The 18,618-nt window shown below is 37.2% G+C and overlaps 1 protein-coding gene across 15 annotated transcripts in view; it reads right to left on the bottom strand.

Annotated features, from left to right (window-relative positions):
- TENM3 (teneurin transmembrane protein 3) overlaps window positions 1-18,618 on the bottom strand; it is a 416,659-nt gene that overhangs the window by 131,892 nt on the left and 266,149 nt on the right. For all 15 annotated transcript variants that reach the window (XM_032186162.1, XM_032186160.1, XM_032186159.1 and 12 more), the window contains one exon: window positions 3,916-4,153. In XM_032186162.1, the coding sequence (XP_032042053.1) occupies window positions 3,916-4,153 (238 nt within the window). The remainder of the gene's footprint in view (window positions 1-3,915; window positions 4,154-18,618) is intronic.

An 18,618-nucleotide genomic window follows, 5' to 3' on the forward strand; every position in this document is an offset into this window, starting at 1 on the left:
TGTGAAATGGAGAACTATTTCCTCCATCCACAGACCAGCAATGTGGCATAGCCAAAACAATGCTTGGGGTCTTTGGAAGAGCAGGCCTTGAACTCCACCCTCATTTGTGCCTTTATTTTGTACCATCCCTTTTCAATAAAAGTTACATGTTTAATCAAGTCCATGTGTGAAAACTAGGAGGACTTACAGAATGAAACAATTTTGAATTTGATTAAACTGGACACTGCTTTAGTAGGTGGAATGCAAAAAAATAGCTGCTTTGAGCAGACTTTAACCTCCAGCAACAGTGTGCTTTTGCAGACAATCAATCAGCCTTTACACAAATTGATTTAAGACTACCCTGGAAACTATCAACACCCTTTCCACACCTTAATCAATACTGAAGGCGCTAGCGTCACTGGCAATCCACCCCAATAAAGACATGTGGTTGTTCAGTGTTCATCACACTTTAGGAGTTCCTAAAATCTTCACGCCCTAAAATGAAGTTTGGATCAAGCTTGCAGAACTGTTTTGAAGTAACACATTCTAGGAGTTGTTTTGCCAGTATCACTTCTGAGATACTGTAGTAATTTAACTGAATGTTTCAAAATGCTGAACTGCTTTCCAGTCATCAAGTATTTCTTCAGCCATTTCCCTCTTTCTTCTTGGTAAAATTAGTAGATCAGTAACTGAATACAGTGATGTATGAAATTCCTATGAATTCTATTTTTAAGTGTAAGTTAGGGGTAAGAGAAGACTATGCAGTATCAGTATAAACTATGAAAAAACATCTTAATTTTTTGGTTTGTTTCTATGAAAAATTCACACTCCTTCATATAAAACACAGCTTCCTTTCAGAAAATTAGGTATGTTATATAGCAAATGAAATAATAGAAGAGCAAAGCTCTTCTTGGATACACATAAAATTCAGCATAGGCTCTGACTAAAGTTACGTAATAATTTCAGAGATTTATTCCTGGACTAGAATATGTAAATTTTCCCTTGCTGACAAATTTATCTTAGACATTCTGTGCCTAACATTAATAAATTATTGCCTAAGAGATGATACCAGCTTGCTTTTATAAACAAATTTATGAATTCTAACATACTCTTCCTCTGCTCAATTCTAGCATATGTAATTGATTGTGCATTAGAAAAATTCTGCACATTCAAATATTTAACAGAGAAAGAATTTAAAGAAGTGATTTACTAAGTATTCTTAAATATCGGTAGTTTAGATCCTACTAGAATGATAAGACATTAATGTAAGTAATGATCCTGATGGTCAAGAATAAATTACTGAAGCTAGTAGGTGAATAAAAACCTAAAGACCAAAGATAAGTAACATTTAATTACTTAGTTGTCATTTATAAGATTTGGATACCTAGCATGTATTCATGTATTTGCATGATTTTGGCTGTCCAACATGTAATTCAAAGAACAAAATGTAAAGTTATTCAATATATTCATGCTTTTTATTCATCTAAGTTATTGTTATTCCATGGCGCTAGCTTCTCCAGGTGAACCTAACTCACAGCAAGTTGGGGAAGTGACAGATAGTAAAGACCATTAAATGCCAGTGAAAAGGTCCCACACTCTGCCAGAAATCAGAGGAATTGTGCAGGAAATAATTTCTTGCTTCCTATTTTTTTTTCCTCCTTTTTTCCTTCCTTTCTTCCTTTTTCTTACCTTTTTTTAAAGGTAGATCTGATTTAGCCCCAAAAGAGTGATGACAAGTTTTGCCACTTCTGAATAACCCCATTGTCTTGGAAATATGGCATCAAAGATACAAGATGCACTCATGCAATCCAAGTTTTGGTTTTAGAACTTCACAAAATTTTAAGGAAAGACTTAAAAAAACATAAACTGGAATTTACTTGGATATTACTGGATATTGGATTTTATTGATCTATCACCTTACAGTCCATCCAATTACAGAGTAACAGCAATGTTTTACACAAAAGTATTAACTCTACGCAGAACCAAATCACAGAATATTCTATTAAATATACAACTCAATCTATTATAGAATATATATCTCGAAAGTCACCTCCATTACTACTGCAAAATAATAGGGACTAAAGCCTCCCTCAGGTTCTGCAAATACTTCCCTCTCACCTATGTACAAAACCAGCCTATTCGCTAGCCAGCTATACACGACAATAAGCTGTATTTCATTTTTATGACACCCATCACCAATATGAGCCTACAGAGATAGAAAGATAGCTGTGCATATATGCTGACGTTCACATTCTGTAGCTCTCAGTCAGTCATCTAAGTCCGATAAAAAATAAAAAAGCTTAGTAGGGCATAAGCTAAAATATTGCCAAAGATGAAATAAACTTTCTTGTAGGCTGAGAAATGGATGAAGGAAGAAACCTATCGAAAAGTTGTTAATATAGTTGAAACTGAGCCTAAGAATCACACTCAATAGGGAACCTTAACGAAAAAGGGAAAAATCAATGACAAGTAAGATGGGTTCTTCACCTCAAGAGTTCCAACCAAGTGAGACTATTAGAAAAACTACTGTAGAGCTCTGTCAGTTTTAATGTGAAATTTTCACATTTCAGCTCCTGTACAAAACCTGTTCCAAACCTGAACACTCAAATACCCTTAGCTTCTCATCAGGAGCATTTAAAAGATGAGAAGTTTATAATTGGCAAAAAAATTTATAATCCAGGTTGGAAGTCACATTCTCATTCAAGTACTATGTTTTTTCTTTATAGACATAAAGAAAACATATATGGCAGTGGAAGCAAACACCAAAGATCTTATCCATCTACAGAAGATTCACCAGCTATCCTGTAAATCTTCACCATCTTAGTACACTTTCCCACTACAAATTTACCTATTCTATTAAAAAAACCTTTTCTCTAATGCACTAAATTGTCTGAATACGATGATGAAATCTCTTCATTGGAATCCTACTCTACAGTGTTCAAGCCTCATAAACAATACAGGAATATTTAAGAAAACTAAAAAAAGTGAATAGGCATTCCCCAAACCTGACACAAGAGTTACTTGAAACATGTGTAGGGACAAAACTACCTAATAAAGATTCTTAAGGTCACGTATGTTTTAACGTAGTCAAAATCAACTGAATTATCTTTACTTCACTACAAAATGTTTGCTAAAGGGATTCAAAGACTGAACTGATTTCATAAATATTTTCAAGAATTACTGTCAGCTTCAATATAGTTTAGTCTGATGACTAAATTGGAATATTATGGCTAATGCTAATAAAAAAAATTAGTGCTGATTGACTGTTACATGAGTATTAATTAATCACTGTAGGTAAATTCAGCTCTGTGCCAGTAAGTCCTATAATTTTTTTTTATAGATCATTTTGCATCATACATCATTCTGCATCTATAGAAGTTTGTGTCACCCTTTATATTAGCTGCTCCTTTCCTAGAGCCAGCTATCAATTATAACAGACAAAAAAGAATGAGGACAAATTTATCATTATAGCAGAACTAAGTGAGTTCTTCTGTCTCACCAAACCCTAGACAAATTTAGAAAACATCCAGCCTCACACGGGTATTTCTTTAAAGCTACTAAGTGCTAGAGTTAAAGTATTACTGGAAGTTCTTTCACATTTGATCTGTATGGCAGTATGTATTTGACACATAACATATTTGGCAAGCAAGGCAAGAAATTACTTCAAACAGTCAAAAGTCACAGATTATGAACAGGAATGAAAATGCTCATCTGCAAAAAATAATACACTCTCTGAGTCCAATTACTGTGCAATAAACATTGTAAGGGAAAAGACTGGCATTGTGGATTTTGGAGAGAGGACAGAATTTTATAGTACTGAAAAGTTTTCAGCTTTGTTTGCTGAATAAGGGGAAGGATCTGCTGCTAGCTATCTGTCATCAAGTTAAATGTTTTCTTTAGTAGTGCCACAGTCTGTAGTAGTACCTAAGAAATTACCTGCTTTCCAGTGGCGCATTACTGCCAAGGACCCAGCTGTCCTGCAGCTGGACTGACTCAGGTGTGGTTTGCAGCTCGGCGGGCAAAGCAGCCGGCGGGGCCGGACTCTGATTCCTCCTATTTGTCAGTGAGTTTCTGTTAAGTGAGGTGATGGATGGGTGATGCTGTGCTGAATGTTGCTTGTGAGAAGGTGGCAAAGGCTGCAGGGTCGACTGGCCTTGGTTATTTGGAGGTTGTTCTAAGAAGAAAGAAAATTAAAGTTCATTATACACCGTCTCAGCAGTTGCTACAACCAAAGCAGAATGTGAAATTCAATATAATCCTATCGTCTAATATATTTGCGTAGTATTCTATTAGCAGACATTCAGTGACATTCTCTAAGAGAGAGTTTACCCTTGATACACAAAGTTCTAATTAATATACAACAGATGGTAAAATTGCTTTTGGTTTTAATTTGTTTCAGTTTTTTTTTTTTTTTTTTTTTTTTTTTTAATCTGGTTTTATTAACACCTACAGAAAACAGCATCTGACAGATCCCCTAATGTGCCTTTAGATTTCAGCTTTTTTTAACAAACCAACCCTGAAATTAAATGGGTAATTTCAGTAGAACACAAAGGTTTTCGAAAAGCATATAATCCCTGTAATTATTTAATGGTGTTTTTTAAGCTTTATTTAACTGCAATAAATTATTACAAGCTAGTTGCTAAACAGCAGTAGACTACTCTAGTTTAGTGCATTTCAAATAAGGCAGATCTGCACTATGATCTGCTAATAGATGCTAAGTATTCTTTAGCAGAAGGTCACTCTGTGAAGCAGATGTTGCTTCATGGATATTTAACAGACTGAATCACATCTGATTACAACGTCAGAAGACTCATATACTTAATGACCGTCACATCCATTAGAACACACACAGAACAGATTTTCCAATTTCACACTATGCAATATAAATACATTTTGGAGTACGTCACAGGTGATCAGAGATTCAGGCCATCAAAACAGTAGAGGAAATATTTTTTGACTTAACCAAAGCACATAACACCCATAAAGCTTAAAAAGAAAACCTCAGAACAACAAAGCACGCAATCAAGTACCCCCAAGAATGTTAGGTTTTATCAATCTGTTCTGTAAAAATCAGCAGGTAATAAGTCATAAAGAGAAGACAAACTTTGGCATACAACACAATGAACACAAAATAAAAAAATCCTCGACACTTCATTTGTAATGATTTAGAGATGACTGACGACACTTAAAAATGTAACACCTAACAAGATGGAACCCAAATTGCAATCTATTCTTTCCTAAAGTACTGCAGTAAAACATACTTAATAATGTAAATGAAACTTTTCAGCAGAGCAGAAGATACAGGGCGTGCACTTTACTTGTACTATAAATTATTTTGTGTAGTTTTTAATTTAGTTGTTTGATCTTCATAAACAATTCCCTGTTTGCAACTGGCTATAACTGCAAATTGTTACCAACCCAATAATACAGCCGTACAGAGAATGCAGGACAAGTATTTCTGTTATAACAGATGTTACAGGTGACTATTATAAAAATAAGTTTATAGTGAGTGACTTCTCATGTCTTGAACACAAGAAAATTTAGGCATGCTAATGAATAGCCATACTAAACTTAAAGAAAAAATTTAGCTTTTGGAATCACTTCCAAGAAGCCCATTCCCCTTTCCAGCTTTCTTGTGTGGTCCATATGACTTCTGTTATGAACAACAGCAATGCTGAATCCGGCACAGAAATAATTTACTCAGCCAATAAAGTTTTCAGCACCAAAACCCTAACACATTCACAAAAAATTATCTTCTGGGAAGGACACCACTGATCGGCTTTGTCTTTACCAACACAGACGCAACGGGTGCTGCTGCATGTGGCTGAATCCCACATTTCAACAAGTCAGCTACAGGGTAACAGAACAGACTAACACTAGCAGAGATTTTATGCTCATGTCTACTTAAAATTTGATTTAGATTACAAGCTATTTATGAGCTGGTGCAGGATTAACTGTGGCCCTGTATTATATACAAATACATAGGTGCATGTGTTTATATAAATGTATATACATGCACGTCTGTGTAAATATGCATGCACATGTATAAATATATACACGTATGAATAAATGATTAATTACAAGACAAGAAAAAAAAATACAAGTGAAAATAAATCCTTTTCATTTGTTTGTTTTTAATCAGAGAAATAAATCAATCAGAATTATTTCAGGGACCTGACTTCTCTGTCTTATTCCCCCCTTTGACTTTCCTACCTGCCAAGACTTGTTGCAGTGTTTCCCAGGATCAGTGCAACACCGTCCTCCTCTGCACTTCCTACCATGTGAATCATTACTCTGGCATCCCTCTTCTTTAATGTCTCATCTCATTTAAAATCTCAGCTGAAAACCACTCTCTTATCTCTCTCTCTCTCTCATTACAGTTTAGTACCAAAGATCTAGCACCGTTCTCTGCTCAAGACAAAGCAAAACTAACGTTCTTCTCCACAGAGGAGGGTGTTGAGCAAGGGGACAAAGGCAGGCGTGCAGACATGTCTCAGGTAGATGACAGACCTTCAGCCAAACTACCAGGGAGTAAGAGGGAGAGTAAACGATATTTATGCATCCCAAAGTAAATGCTTAACTCTAGAAAATACATGGATTACATGCTGGAGGATTGAGATTGCTCCTCAGCCCACAGGGCCACTGTTTTTCCCCCAGATACTTCCTATGAACCTACAAAGCCCTCCTGCTATATAACATATCACCATCGCTGACACTGAAATTACAGAGTAGCATATAAAATACCTTCAGAGTTGGAGGGATGGGCTTGTAATAATAAGGCACAGGCTAAAAGTGAAGTAGAAGAGCATAGCAAGTGCAGGCTTGTGAAGACCACGTGTCCTGGAAGGCCACCATCTCTATCCATAGCATGCTGCTAAGTGACATTTCCTAGAGTCTGAGGGCAAGATCAACTGGCAGGGAATCTGCAGCCTACAACAATCGGAAGCGCCTGCGAAATCTGCAATGATTTATCCTTCTTCTAATTGTGTAAGAGCTATAGATAGAATTGAACCTAACAAGGTTAGATTTTTCTGTAAGTCAATAGAGCTAAAATCTATATTCCTCTGAATTTCCTCAGTCCTGTGCTGTCAGTTGAAATGAGAGATCACTCAGGACTGCTCTTTCAATCTTTTCTTCCACTTGCCAGATTTCCTGAATCTACCGATCTTTTGATTGCCACACAATTTCTAAACAGAAACGTCAATCTTATGCCACTGATTTGTGATGAAGAGACAACCATCACACCAGTCATGTTTTGAATGCTGTTCTTAAGCCTGAGCCAGATTCAGTTGTTTTTTTTTTTTTTACATTCCTCTTTTAAGAAGTTATTAGCTAAAGAACTGCTTTCAGTAGTATTGCGGCTTTCACACAAAGCTATTAAAGTCTTGTGCAGTAACTAAGCCTATTGGCATCACTGTGACATTAATGAAAGTGTCTCTGTTGTACCTGCGGAGAAACTGAGGCATCAATGTGGAGTGGTTCTTACAGATCTCCTGCAAAATCAGTGCCACAGCCAGAAAAACGCTGGATTTATGCTTTTCCTAATTAAATTAAAGAACTGATAAAGACAGTGGGAGTTTCATGAGACAGAATATTTGCTTGAAGCTCTGCAACATCAGAGACTGGCAAAAATACTTCTGCACATGCTACAATGGCCAGTACAGAGATCCTCCTTCTTCTCTATCTGTCAGTTTGTTGGAAACTGTTCTTCCCTTGGTTACTGAAGAAGAATGGTACTGGGACTTGGCCAGGGCCCTCAATGCAAACCCCTTATTAGAAATTGCTTTCTTAGAAAGCATCAGGAAAAAACAGTGTTCAAATCTGATAAAACACAATTGTGCTAAAATACTAACAAGTTATTGCAGGAACTTACAACTGCTTTGCTTTAAATTGGATTTTTAATGCTTTCCCCATTGACTTAATCTCAATGGGAATGGCAGGTTTACTCCAAAACTAAGCAGGTACAGGTGGGCTTATGTCTAAAAATGCGAAGTTTTAATTATAGCTTTCACGTTCTGTCTAGACTTTAATGACTGCAGAGCAACCCCATTCATCTTACAGAGATTTCTGCAGCAATAAGCAAATGTAAATTGGCCCAGCAACCAGCATGTGCATTCAAGTTGTTCAGGTACAACAAAAAAAACCCACACATTTTTGAAGTATTTGCTGCATAAGGCAACATCAGATAATTATGCATGTCAATGTATGTACAGAACTCAGAAAAATCACAAGAAATCATGTAGAAAGCTTTCTTACTACAGTTACATGAATTTTTCAAAACATATTAAAATTATTTACCCTAGGGAGCAACACTGAAGTGAAGCAGCCATTTCAGTTGTAGACGTAAATTGTATGCACTATGTAGCCTTTTTCAACACCTTTTTCTCTTTTCTTTTCCAAAAGAAGTAATTTACATTTAATTAATTTTTTATTTAATTCATACTGAGTTTGAACAGCATATGAAAGAATACAGAAAAACGCATCCATGGAAGTAAAAAGTGGGAGAGACGCATTGACAATAACTACTGCTGTTTGGGTTAATTCAGGAGTAAAGCAGACTAAGTCTCCATGAAAAAAAAGGTAATTTGTTGCACATTTAATGTGCTAGCCTTTCTGTAACAGACAGATCGCTGAGACCTGTCAGCCAGCTACTCATCTAGGAAAAAAGGTGATTTCCATTTGATAAGGATTAGGCTTTTTAATAGTGTATAATTAACATTAACTTTGAGTTTCCGTGACAAACACAAAAGTGAAGACTTCCATTATGATATAAACATTTCACACGTGAACATAATGTAATACTGAGTTCCTATGTCTGTGAGAGTGTTAACTCTTTCTAGTCAGGTTTCTCCGTTCTTTCCTCTCTCTTTAGAAGACTCCCTTCCATGGTAGAAGTAATATCCACCAGAAGTAAATAGCTGGACTAGACTGAATGCCTTAGAAATCTGGTAGGAAAAAAAGATAACCTTTTATTTCCAGATACTGGTCACAGGTCTACTAGAGCTGCAGGTTGCTAGTGATCAACAGTAATTTCTGTAAGAACTGGTCTGATTTCCTCAAAAAACCCCAACCTTTTGGTGGACTCAGAATTTTACCTAATTGGCACATGGAAGTATCTCCCAGAGTACTGTAAACAGAAGTGGGATTTACCTTGGAAATCCCTGCTAATAGAAGTGTGTGGGTGTTACAGTTTAATTATTCCTTGTGCTCCCCAAGGAAGGAAGCTTCTGCTTACGGAGGGGTATGACAGGAGGGCTGCCTGCACTGCTTTGGCTGGGGTGTCACTGCTTCTGCAGGTAATAAAAACACCCGCTCTAGAAGTCTTTGGTCTGGGAGCACCTTTCATGAGAAGCTGTTTAATGAAACAAAAATAAAGTTACAGGTTTAGAGAAAAAAATGTGTTTTTAAGAGTTCACTTGTAATTAGACAGATCTGTCTTTTAAATGAACCACTGCTTTTGTGTACTTCTGCTGCCAGGGTCCACAAGACTCAAAGTTCCTTTTCTGGTCATTTACTATAAGCTAGAGCAGCAATCCGAGGTAACTTGCCATATGTGTTCATTTTGTGGTTCATCACAAGTATTTGTTTATTCCTATTGATGTTAGAATTGGCTTTACCCTGCCAACTGCTCTAAGAAGCCAAACCATGCACCCAAGCCAAGGAATTGGGTGACATAGTGCCAACCACCACAGGACAGCCCTTTTGCTTTGATGTGTTGTCAGCCTGCACTATCCTTTTCTGCTTACTTCACAACTAATGGACATACAGATGAAAACAGCCTTAACTCACCACTGTTGCTCACTTCTTGAAGCACTCCCTTCTGTACTACCTACGTGCTGACAAAAATGTGGAGAAGTGACAAGGACACTTTGATCAAGATATGCATCTGTATCCTGTGTGTGAGTGTGTATGCTATTACAATATAAGATGGGAAAAAGTCATACAAGGAGCTTGATCAAAGTAGGCCAATGTTTGTCTCCTCATCAGTACGTTGCCTGTAGGGTCTGACAACCTGTCAAGCTACCTGGGAGTGAGAAACTACCAGTGCAATGAAATGCAGGATATGCTCCAAAAGACTGTATTGCCTTCCTTATGCATCCTAAGTCTGGAAGAAAGAAAACTTGATTTTGGTTATTCACATTACACATTTCTCTTTGAACATTATTTTACTTTTTAAAGAGAAATAAAAACAACTTCTGTCAATGGGAAGAAAGACTTCTTTGAGTGTGGAGAAACTCAAATGGTCTCACATAGCACATATGGTATCTAAGATCTACTAGATGACAAGAGGAGTACAGCAAGCTCCCTGGAGGGCAGTAGGATAGTCCCTAACATATAACATTGGTATTTTTGACCACAAAGTACGTGCTGATCATTTACTCTATCACGTAAGGAAGCTGTTCTTTGCCACGTAAATATACATTGGGAAACGGAAACAAATCATGAACAAAAAGCACAAAAAATGCATTATTTAGGAAGTGAAGAAACCTGTTTTTGCCAATATCACTCAGTTAAGTTAAATATTCTAGTGTGCTATCTACAGTAGTGTAACTTCAGGTTACAGGTAGACCTCTAGCTTTGTCTTTCCACTTTGCATTCATTTAGTGAAGTATTTCCCCTCAGCAACTTCATACCATAATATCTGTGCATGCTCAGCTCTCTTTCAGAATTCAGTTCTCCATAATGTTTTAGAGATCTTTCTGTAGAAAACAGAAACCTTCAGTGCCTAACAACCTTCTCTACAGCTACACCAAGTATCTTTTCACAAAAAAAACTTTGTAAAGTTTGTGAACTGAACTTTAAACCGACTTCAAAGGCAGATTTTTTTTTTTGTCTCTGGTATTTTTAGAATAAACAAGCTAAAAAGCTATATACCATATACGATATGTGACCCTGTGAAAATAGATAAAATAATTTTCTGTTTTATGGCATTTACTTTGAAAATCTGATTAAGATAGATGTCTCTAGTCCGTAATTCTTCAATGTCATGTTGTCATAGTTCCCATCAGCAAGATGCTTTAAAGGCTTTCGATTAATACTGCATGCCAGAACTGAAATTACATCCTTTGTCGTTTAGTTCTTAATGGTGCAAGTGATATCTATCAAGTAGTGTTTTATGAAGCATGTGTGATTTTTATTACAGGCTGTTTTCACAAATCTTTTTCAGGTTTCATAAAGACTGTTCATGGTTCACAACAAACATGCCCTGCATCTAAAATCATGCCTATTCTCAAATGCAAAATAAAACTTGATTTTTTTTTCTGTGAGGTTTACCATTAAAACAAAAACTCTTACTTAATTTAAATCTGTATAAAATCATCTTAACTGGCAATGAAAAAAAATATTACCGTCAGCACCTCAACTCTGCATGAGAACTATAGGGTAAAAAACAAACAAACATGATCATGTATTATTTTCTTTAATAGGTTAAGTTCATCATCTCATATAATTGCCTTAGTTTTTAAAATGGAGCTGACATAAATCAGAAGATGCAACATTCTCCGTGATGCAAGTATAACAGAGCTTTTCCTTTGCAGCATTAATCTTTGTAAAAGAAGATGCATATAGCTAAAATTTCTTTAATTTACTGGAAACCAGATAGTTGAGAAAGTTGAGACAGAATCCTTGGGTTGGTTATTTTTGGTCAGCCTGCTGTTTAAAGGAAAATGTGCAAAGTCAAGAACGCTTGTATCTTAAAGGACGAATGAATAGAATGTGTTTTTCCAATATTTTTGTCAAAAGACATAAAGAACTTTCTCTTAATACCTAACAGAGTACAGCAAATGCACAGCAAATGCACTGCGGGAAGAAATACTGCCCATTGAGAAGAAAGAGGGCATTTCTTCCACAGATGGTGGTGAAAGGAAAAATCGGAGGATTTACTTCTGAAAGGTTTATTAAATGTTGTTTCCACTCTCTGTTGTGCACTGTGGGAACTGAACCAGCTCACTTTTAAAACACTTTTTCCATTAGCCCGAATCGATTCTCAAAGCATTCCAACATACCCACATCCAGCCCGCACGCGCCCCATTAACCCCTCCGATACATACGTAACACGCAGTCAATATTGGGGCAGGCCAGATCTGTTTAATTTATGTACTGTAAAATGATATATGCCTTCTTGTCCGCAGCACCACCTAAGACACTTGCTAACAAAAGGTAATTACAAAGCTTATGGGAGGAAAAGAGCTCAGGTTGGTGAAGCAAAGTCACCTGCATCAAGGAGAACTGATCACGATGCCGTCATCCACAAGGCAGACATTTTAAGTAACAAAACCAGAAACCTTGCAGGTTTTTAACTGAGTTGAGGATGTTTTAATCACCTTATTAAAGCTTGAAACAGAGATAAATATTCCAGCTTCAGTGAAAAAAGCTACAGTGAAACTAGTTCAGCAAACAACCTTCCTAATAGCGGCCTCTTTATCCCCAGAGGGATTTAAGAAGAAAGATGAAAAAAGAAAAGTATAGAAACACAGTTAAAATAAATTGAAATTTAACCTGCTGGGGTAATATACTTATGATCTTGCTTTACAAGAAAAGAAATAAAAAACTAACATAAACTGCGTGATGGTAACCATGCAAAGAGAATGAACTAGAAGCAAAAGTGTATTTACACTCCTGCTGTCATATCACGCAAGTACCCTCTACCCTCATGCCACGATAACCCATACAGTGGTTAGCAGAGACACTAAAATACACTATTTCTATACTCTATACAGACCTGAGGTCTGTAAAACCAAACATAACCCTCAAATGGTACAACGTCATCACCTTTTTTCCAACAATTTATGTGGGGAACAAAATGGGAATATGTGGTGAAAAATGACAGAGGTCATTCACTTGAGACCCAAAAATGAACTTTAGTTTATGTTACGCTGAGATTAAACACACAGGAATGCAATCTTTCGTGGTATGCTATTGGCTTGGCTTCCCTGCGGTGGGATGCAGATCCCACTGAGAAGTCCTGTATTTTGCAGGACTCCAGGCCAAGGTTTTCCCTATGGGACAGTAGTCTTCCAGAGCAATCATCCCACTTGTTTCTATTCAGGATAGATTCTTAAATTGGATCCTTTTTCTTCTATTTTTAGAACCAGAAGTGAAAAAGTTATGCAATTATTGCTAGCTTCAGATAATCTTTGCTGATAACTCTAGAAAATCAGTGGAGAAATAATATACTTTGAGCTCACAAATCAAAGGCTAGCTTTTCAACCACAGAATTCAAGTTTACATTGAAAGAAAGAATTCACATTTCCATTGAAAGAAACAAAACCAAAATAAACCAGTGAAGCCTACATTCCAGAGCTCCGTTGGAAGACTTTGTGAAGGAAAGAAGAAATCATTTTCCAAACTGCCTATGGGGGACTGGAATTCATCTGAAAAATCTTTGAGACCATAACCCCAAAACTGCTCATAAAACACAGGTAAAACAATGCGGGGTATCACATTTCCTGCTGTGCTCATCCAGTACCTTATGTTTATGCCAAGTAGAAGTATCTGCTTAATTTTGACTCCAACATTTGTGACCTATAAATAAATGCAATCAAAATTATCATGCTCCTACCGCAAGTTGAATATGTTCTATAGTCCAGATTCAGGCAAAATGACAGGGTGATAATATATGTACTCATTTTATACCACAAGTTTAACTGGAGCACGGTATGGATTGCAAAGTTTGATGTATGACTTCTTAATAGATTCCCTAGCATTTTCAAGTGTTAGATAATTTTGGTTCCTATCCAAAATCATTAATCCAAAGTGAGCCATGACTGTATGTTTTTCTTTGTCTTCCGATTTTATTTCTTAACACTTCCAAGAAAAACAATTTCTCCAAGTTATTTTATTTTAGAAGCAGTTACTACTGTACAGGTTAAGAAAACCAACTTTCATAAACTCTGACCTAAATAAATACACTCACAAGTAACGATGACGTCTTTCTTACAGCTGACAAAACTAGTGCTGAAAAAGCTGCCCCTCTTCCCCGTACATAAAATGCCACCTAAGGGCTCTTTTACTACTCACTGAACCTGACTTTTACTGACATACGTCTGACATTCATGAAAGAACAAATCACTAGCCTTCCTCGATTCCAAGAACCAAGGGGAAAATTCTTCTCTATTTAAGTCAACTGAATTTTTTGTCATTAACTAGCTAAGGTTAATAGTGCCTCTTGAACGTTTTGTAAATTTATGAATCCAAAAGTAGTTTGAAAGACCCCCAGACTAGTTCATTACTAGATGAAATTACAAGATGAAATTCTTGACCAATTTCTGTGTGCTCAGCCTTGCCTGAGAACATAGGGCCACACTAATAAAATCTGTGAAAGATAAGCGAGGAATGGGAAAACACAATATAAAACTTCTAAGCGCAAATAGGTGAGTTCGTTTCATCAGATTTGAAATAACTCAGATAAGAGGGATTCATGTTTTGCTTTGGAGGAAATGAAAAAGGAACAGGGGCATTGAGATGAAAAAGAAACCATGGGGAAAAAATGGTAGGATTGCACAGAAAAGAAGTTGAACAAATAATACACAGAGGAGAGGCAAAAGTGAATAGCTAAGAGGAAAAAAAATAAGAAAAATGAGAAAGCATGTACAATTTTATTTGAAAATCAGAACAACAAAACTTTTATGGAAAACACAGAAGCGATATGCTTACTCTACAGGCTTGTCTTTTAAAAAGGGAGCTTGATCCTGGCCTTTAGAGCTAAAGGCAACTACAACTTGGGCCTAAGAGCAAGTGAGAAATAAAGCAGTAGGTCAACAGATGAATCTTTGTTTCCAGATCAATTAACCAATCTCTCTGCTATCAAGTAGAAGCGATTGGTAGATCATGAAATAGAGGAAAAGAATAGAGAACCAAGCTTCCAAAATAGCTTTTAAATAATTTCTTTCTCCTTATTGTGTCAGGAAAGAGTAATGCATAAGAGGGGGAGGCTTCCACAAGAGCACACTGAGGAACTATTGTTCTCTAATGACTTCAAATAAGCTTTTTAGGCTTATGCATGAATTAGAATTTTGCTCTTTCTTACATTTAAAAAAAAAAAAAAGAACAACCAAAAAACCCCACCCCACCTCGTGATTTAAGTAAGGTATTTTCTGTTCTAATGACAATCAAGTCTAGTTAGGTATCAATCAAAAGAACAAATTCATTGCAAAAGATCTGTTAAAAGATATTCTGGGTTTCCAGTAAAGCTGCCTCACTTTCCAGAAGAAAGACAGTTATTAACCCTAAAATCAAATATAAACTATGAATTGATTTTCCCTACATCCCAGAAAAATCCTACCTCGGATGTAGGGTGTCAGTTCATATAACTTATCAACAAAACTCTTCAATATTTAGAATTTAAGTAAATCTGTGATAATTTCAGAGTTATCAATGGACACAGGGAGTGATTTCAGTAGAGATTAATATGTATTCACTATTTATTCTGTGAATGCTGTGAAGGACAGCGGTATGCTGAACAGTTCCAACAGACTGTACCATAACTAATGATAATAAACAGTTCTGTTCAATAATAAACAAAAATTTAGGGGGAAAAATTCCCCCAAGATTTTTCTTTTAAAAATATATAAACCAGCAAATTTGCATTCTTTCTTACATGTATGTTCCAAAAATATTTTCATAGATGACTTTAGGTTTTGCCTTTTCCTGCTTACATTTCCATTCTGTCCTACTTGTTTTACTGCTACGAAACTGTTTTCAGCAGGTGATCTTTCATATCAGTTTCTAGCTAAATTTTACAGCTTCTTGTCTGAGCCAAGCTCCTTAAAAAAACATGCCCGACTCATGTCATTGTAAGTTCTTCCTTTTAATAAAACTGCTGTAGTTCTGAGATAGACACTGGCAGAACAGATAAAAGGTAGAGAAATCACAGCTCACAACTACATCTTCTGACTTAAAGTAGCCAACTAGATTGTATATGCATGAAGAACCAAAAAGAACAGAGCTCAAATAAATGTTTCTGAACCAATGGCAGAAGTAAATAAATAAGCACAGAGTAAATCACCACCACGATACAGGGAAAAGTGATGAGATTCCCTGTACACGGGTAGAAATCCGAGTTGAATTCCACGATGCTCCTGCCCTGCAGGCCGTTGTAGCAGCAAAAGGCAGGTTGCTGCTGCTTCTGAGAAAGCAAAGGGAAGCAAAGGAGAAACAAAACGATGTGTTATAATTCTGCGTCCTCCTGGAAGAATTACAAATTCTGCATACTATTGAGATCTTAAAAAAAAGATTGATCTGAAACTTGCAAATAGAAACCTAGTTTCTACACAAACAGAACTTGAACTTCAAATTATTTAATTTACACAAAATGTGTAAAATCCCTTTATACCTAACAGCTGTCATTTTACCAGTAACAAATTTGGCAAAAGCATTCCTTGGAAGGCAGACGGAGCCCCTCCAAAGACAGCTTGCTCCCCGCCTAACACTGCCCATTTATGAAGAAAGATGGGCAGGGGGGACAAGGTAGTACACAGACACCGAGCCACAGGAGATAGAGATGCCTGGAGTCCCTGGCAGCCTGCTTCCTTTTAGTCACAGGGAAACACCCCTCTATTTCTAGCATAATTACGCCCCCTCCCCCTGAACACATTTCCCCAGTCCATCTTCTGGTTGAACTATCATATGGGAAAATGCCTTTCTTTTTGCCTTCTGCTGTAACCCCGACAGTGATGACAAGCAACCAGTGTGTGGGGGTGGTATGTGATTAGGAGGGAAACAGATGGTCTCAGACTGAGAAGCCTGATATTTAACACGCTTTTGTAACTACTACCGGGGGCTAAAAACAAACATTTCAGGAGGCGGAATCGTCTCGTGGTAAGACCACAGCAGAGTAAGTCAGGAAATCTCTCTTTTTTTTTTTTTTTTTTTTTTTTTTTTTTTTTTTATTCCTGGCACAGCCCATGGCTTAATGTGGGATCACAAGCAAGCGAGAACCTTTGTACATCCAACGTGCTCGCAGCCGAAACTGGTTAACGATACCTGCCCAGGCGCAGGGGGCTGCAGGAATCAATCAGGTGCCGAATGGCTCTTTGCTGATCTTGAAATGAAAGATGTGCTATGGATGAACCCTGAACAGGTAGGGAAAAGGTGAATAAAAGTCCTCTGCTCTCAGACTGAATTTTATGAAGAACACGGAGACCAAAGGTTTATGGAGAAAGGATGAGAAGGGGGATTTTTTCACGTTCTGCTGAGGGCAATCCCACACTGGTGCCAAAGCAGGGAACGGAAGGGGATATTCGAAGAGCAGATGCTTTCTGATATGGGTCAAGTTTCCTTCACTTTTACACAAAGACAGCCCGTGGGTGGCAAGGTGCATGCAACTCATTCCACCTGCTCCCTGCAGAGCTCCCTGCAGCCCAATTTCCCTGGCTCTGTGCAGATAAGTGTGAAAGTTGCACACGCACACCCTTCCCCACAGTGCAAGGTTTCACAGGTTACATGCTGCGTTACAGGAGAATGCTCTGTCTTCCTGAAAGAGAAAGCAACATCATAAATAAGGTAACATTTTCAGCTACAGCTCCTGGGTTGCTTCATAGTCTCAGGTGAATTAAATCTGTTAGCGAGATTCACACTTTGGAAATGCACATTAAAAAAAAATAAATACAAACAATCAGTGAAGACTTTAAGGTACATTAGCTGCAAAAACTACCTCAGAAGTAAATGCTTTTAGAAGCTGCAAACACGGACAATTAGTGGCATTCTTGAAAGCTGAAAGTCTAAATAGCTGTCAGCAACTCCACCACCAAGTGTAAGTTATTTACAACAGCAAGCAGACAGATTATCAACATAACAGAAGCACTGATTAATTGTGTAGCCTAAACTTGCAATAAAAACAGTGTAAAGCTCTGTTTGTGTGAATACCAGTTTTTAAATAGGTACTTTTTTGCTCCAAGTTTTCCTCTTATCTTCTACTCATACATTTAAATAGCTGTTACCATTGAATCACATTGCTCTGTGAATTTTCAGAACCTTTAAAATTAAGAACCTGGCTTTAGAAACAGCCTCTGAAACATTTTTCAAATATCTAAATACCAATGAGAACCTTATCAGATGCTAAAAGCTGTTTCAGACTTTATTGCAACACGTACAAAATAAGATGCTTGCATCACGGTATCTTTCCACAACATCACAAACCTCAAGCTTAGTTTCCAAAATATTTTGCAGTTCTCAGTAGGGTGAAGACCTCCTAATGACTTTTGTGAGCATGGACTTCTTCACAGCCTGTTACATGTATTCTATACTTCTGTAAAGACAATCAGGAAATCTGAGTAATTGTCACATTCAGTAATTCATTTGCAGCCAGACCTCAATACGGTGGAAGTCTAGACACAAGGAGAAACGTAGGCCCTCATCCCATGAAAGATAATGGATATACTTGTTCTGGATCCCAGCTGGTTGTGGTTGCTGGCATGCAAAATGCTTACCCTAGGCCAACAGACAGCTACGTAGATGAGCATGTCCTGGGTTTGACTAGCTCTGACAGTAACCAGAGGCACGTACACCGTGCATACCAGAAGAGTGATTCCTACCGTATGACTGCTTCCATTCAAACCTCACCCACAAGCAGGCCATGCAGGTACTACTGAGTACTCCTCATGCTACGGAAAGACGGATGAAAATCCTTTGCTTGGGTCA

The sequence above is a fragment of the Aythya fuligula genome, chromosome 4 (assembly GCF_009819795.1).
Source record: "Aythya fuligula isolate bAytFul2 chromosome 4, bAytFul2.pri, whole genome shotgun sequence".
NCBI classification, from domain to species: domain Eukaryota; kingdom Metazoa; phylum Chordata; class Aves; order Anseriformes; family Anatidae; genus Aythya; species Aythya fuligula.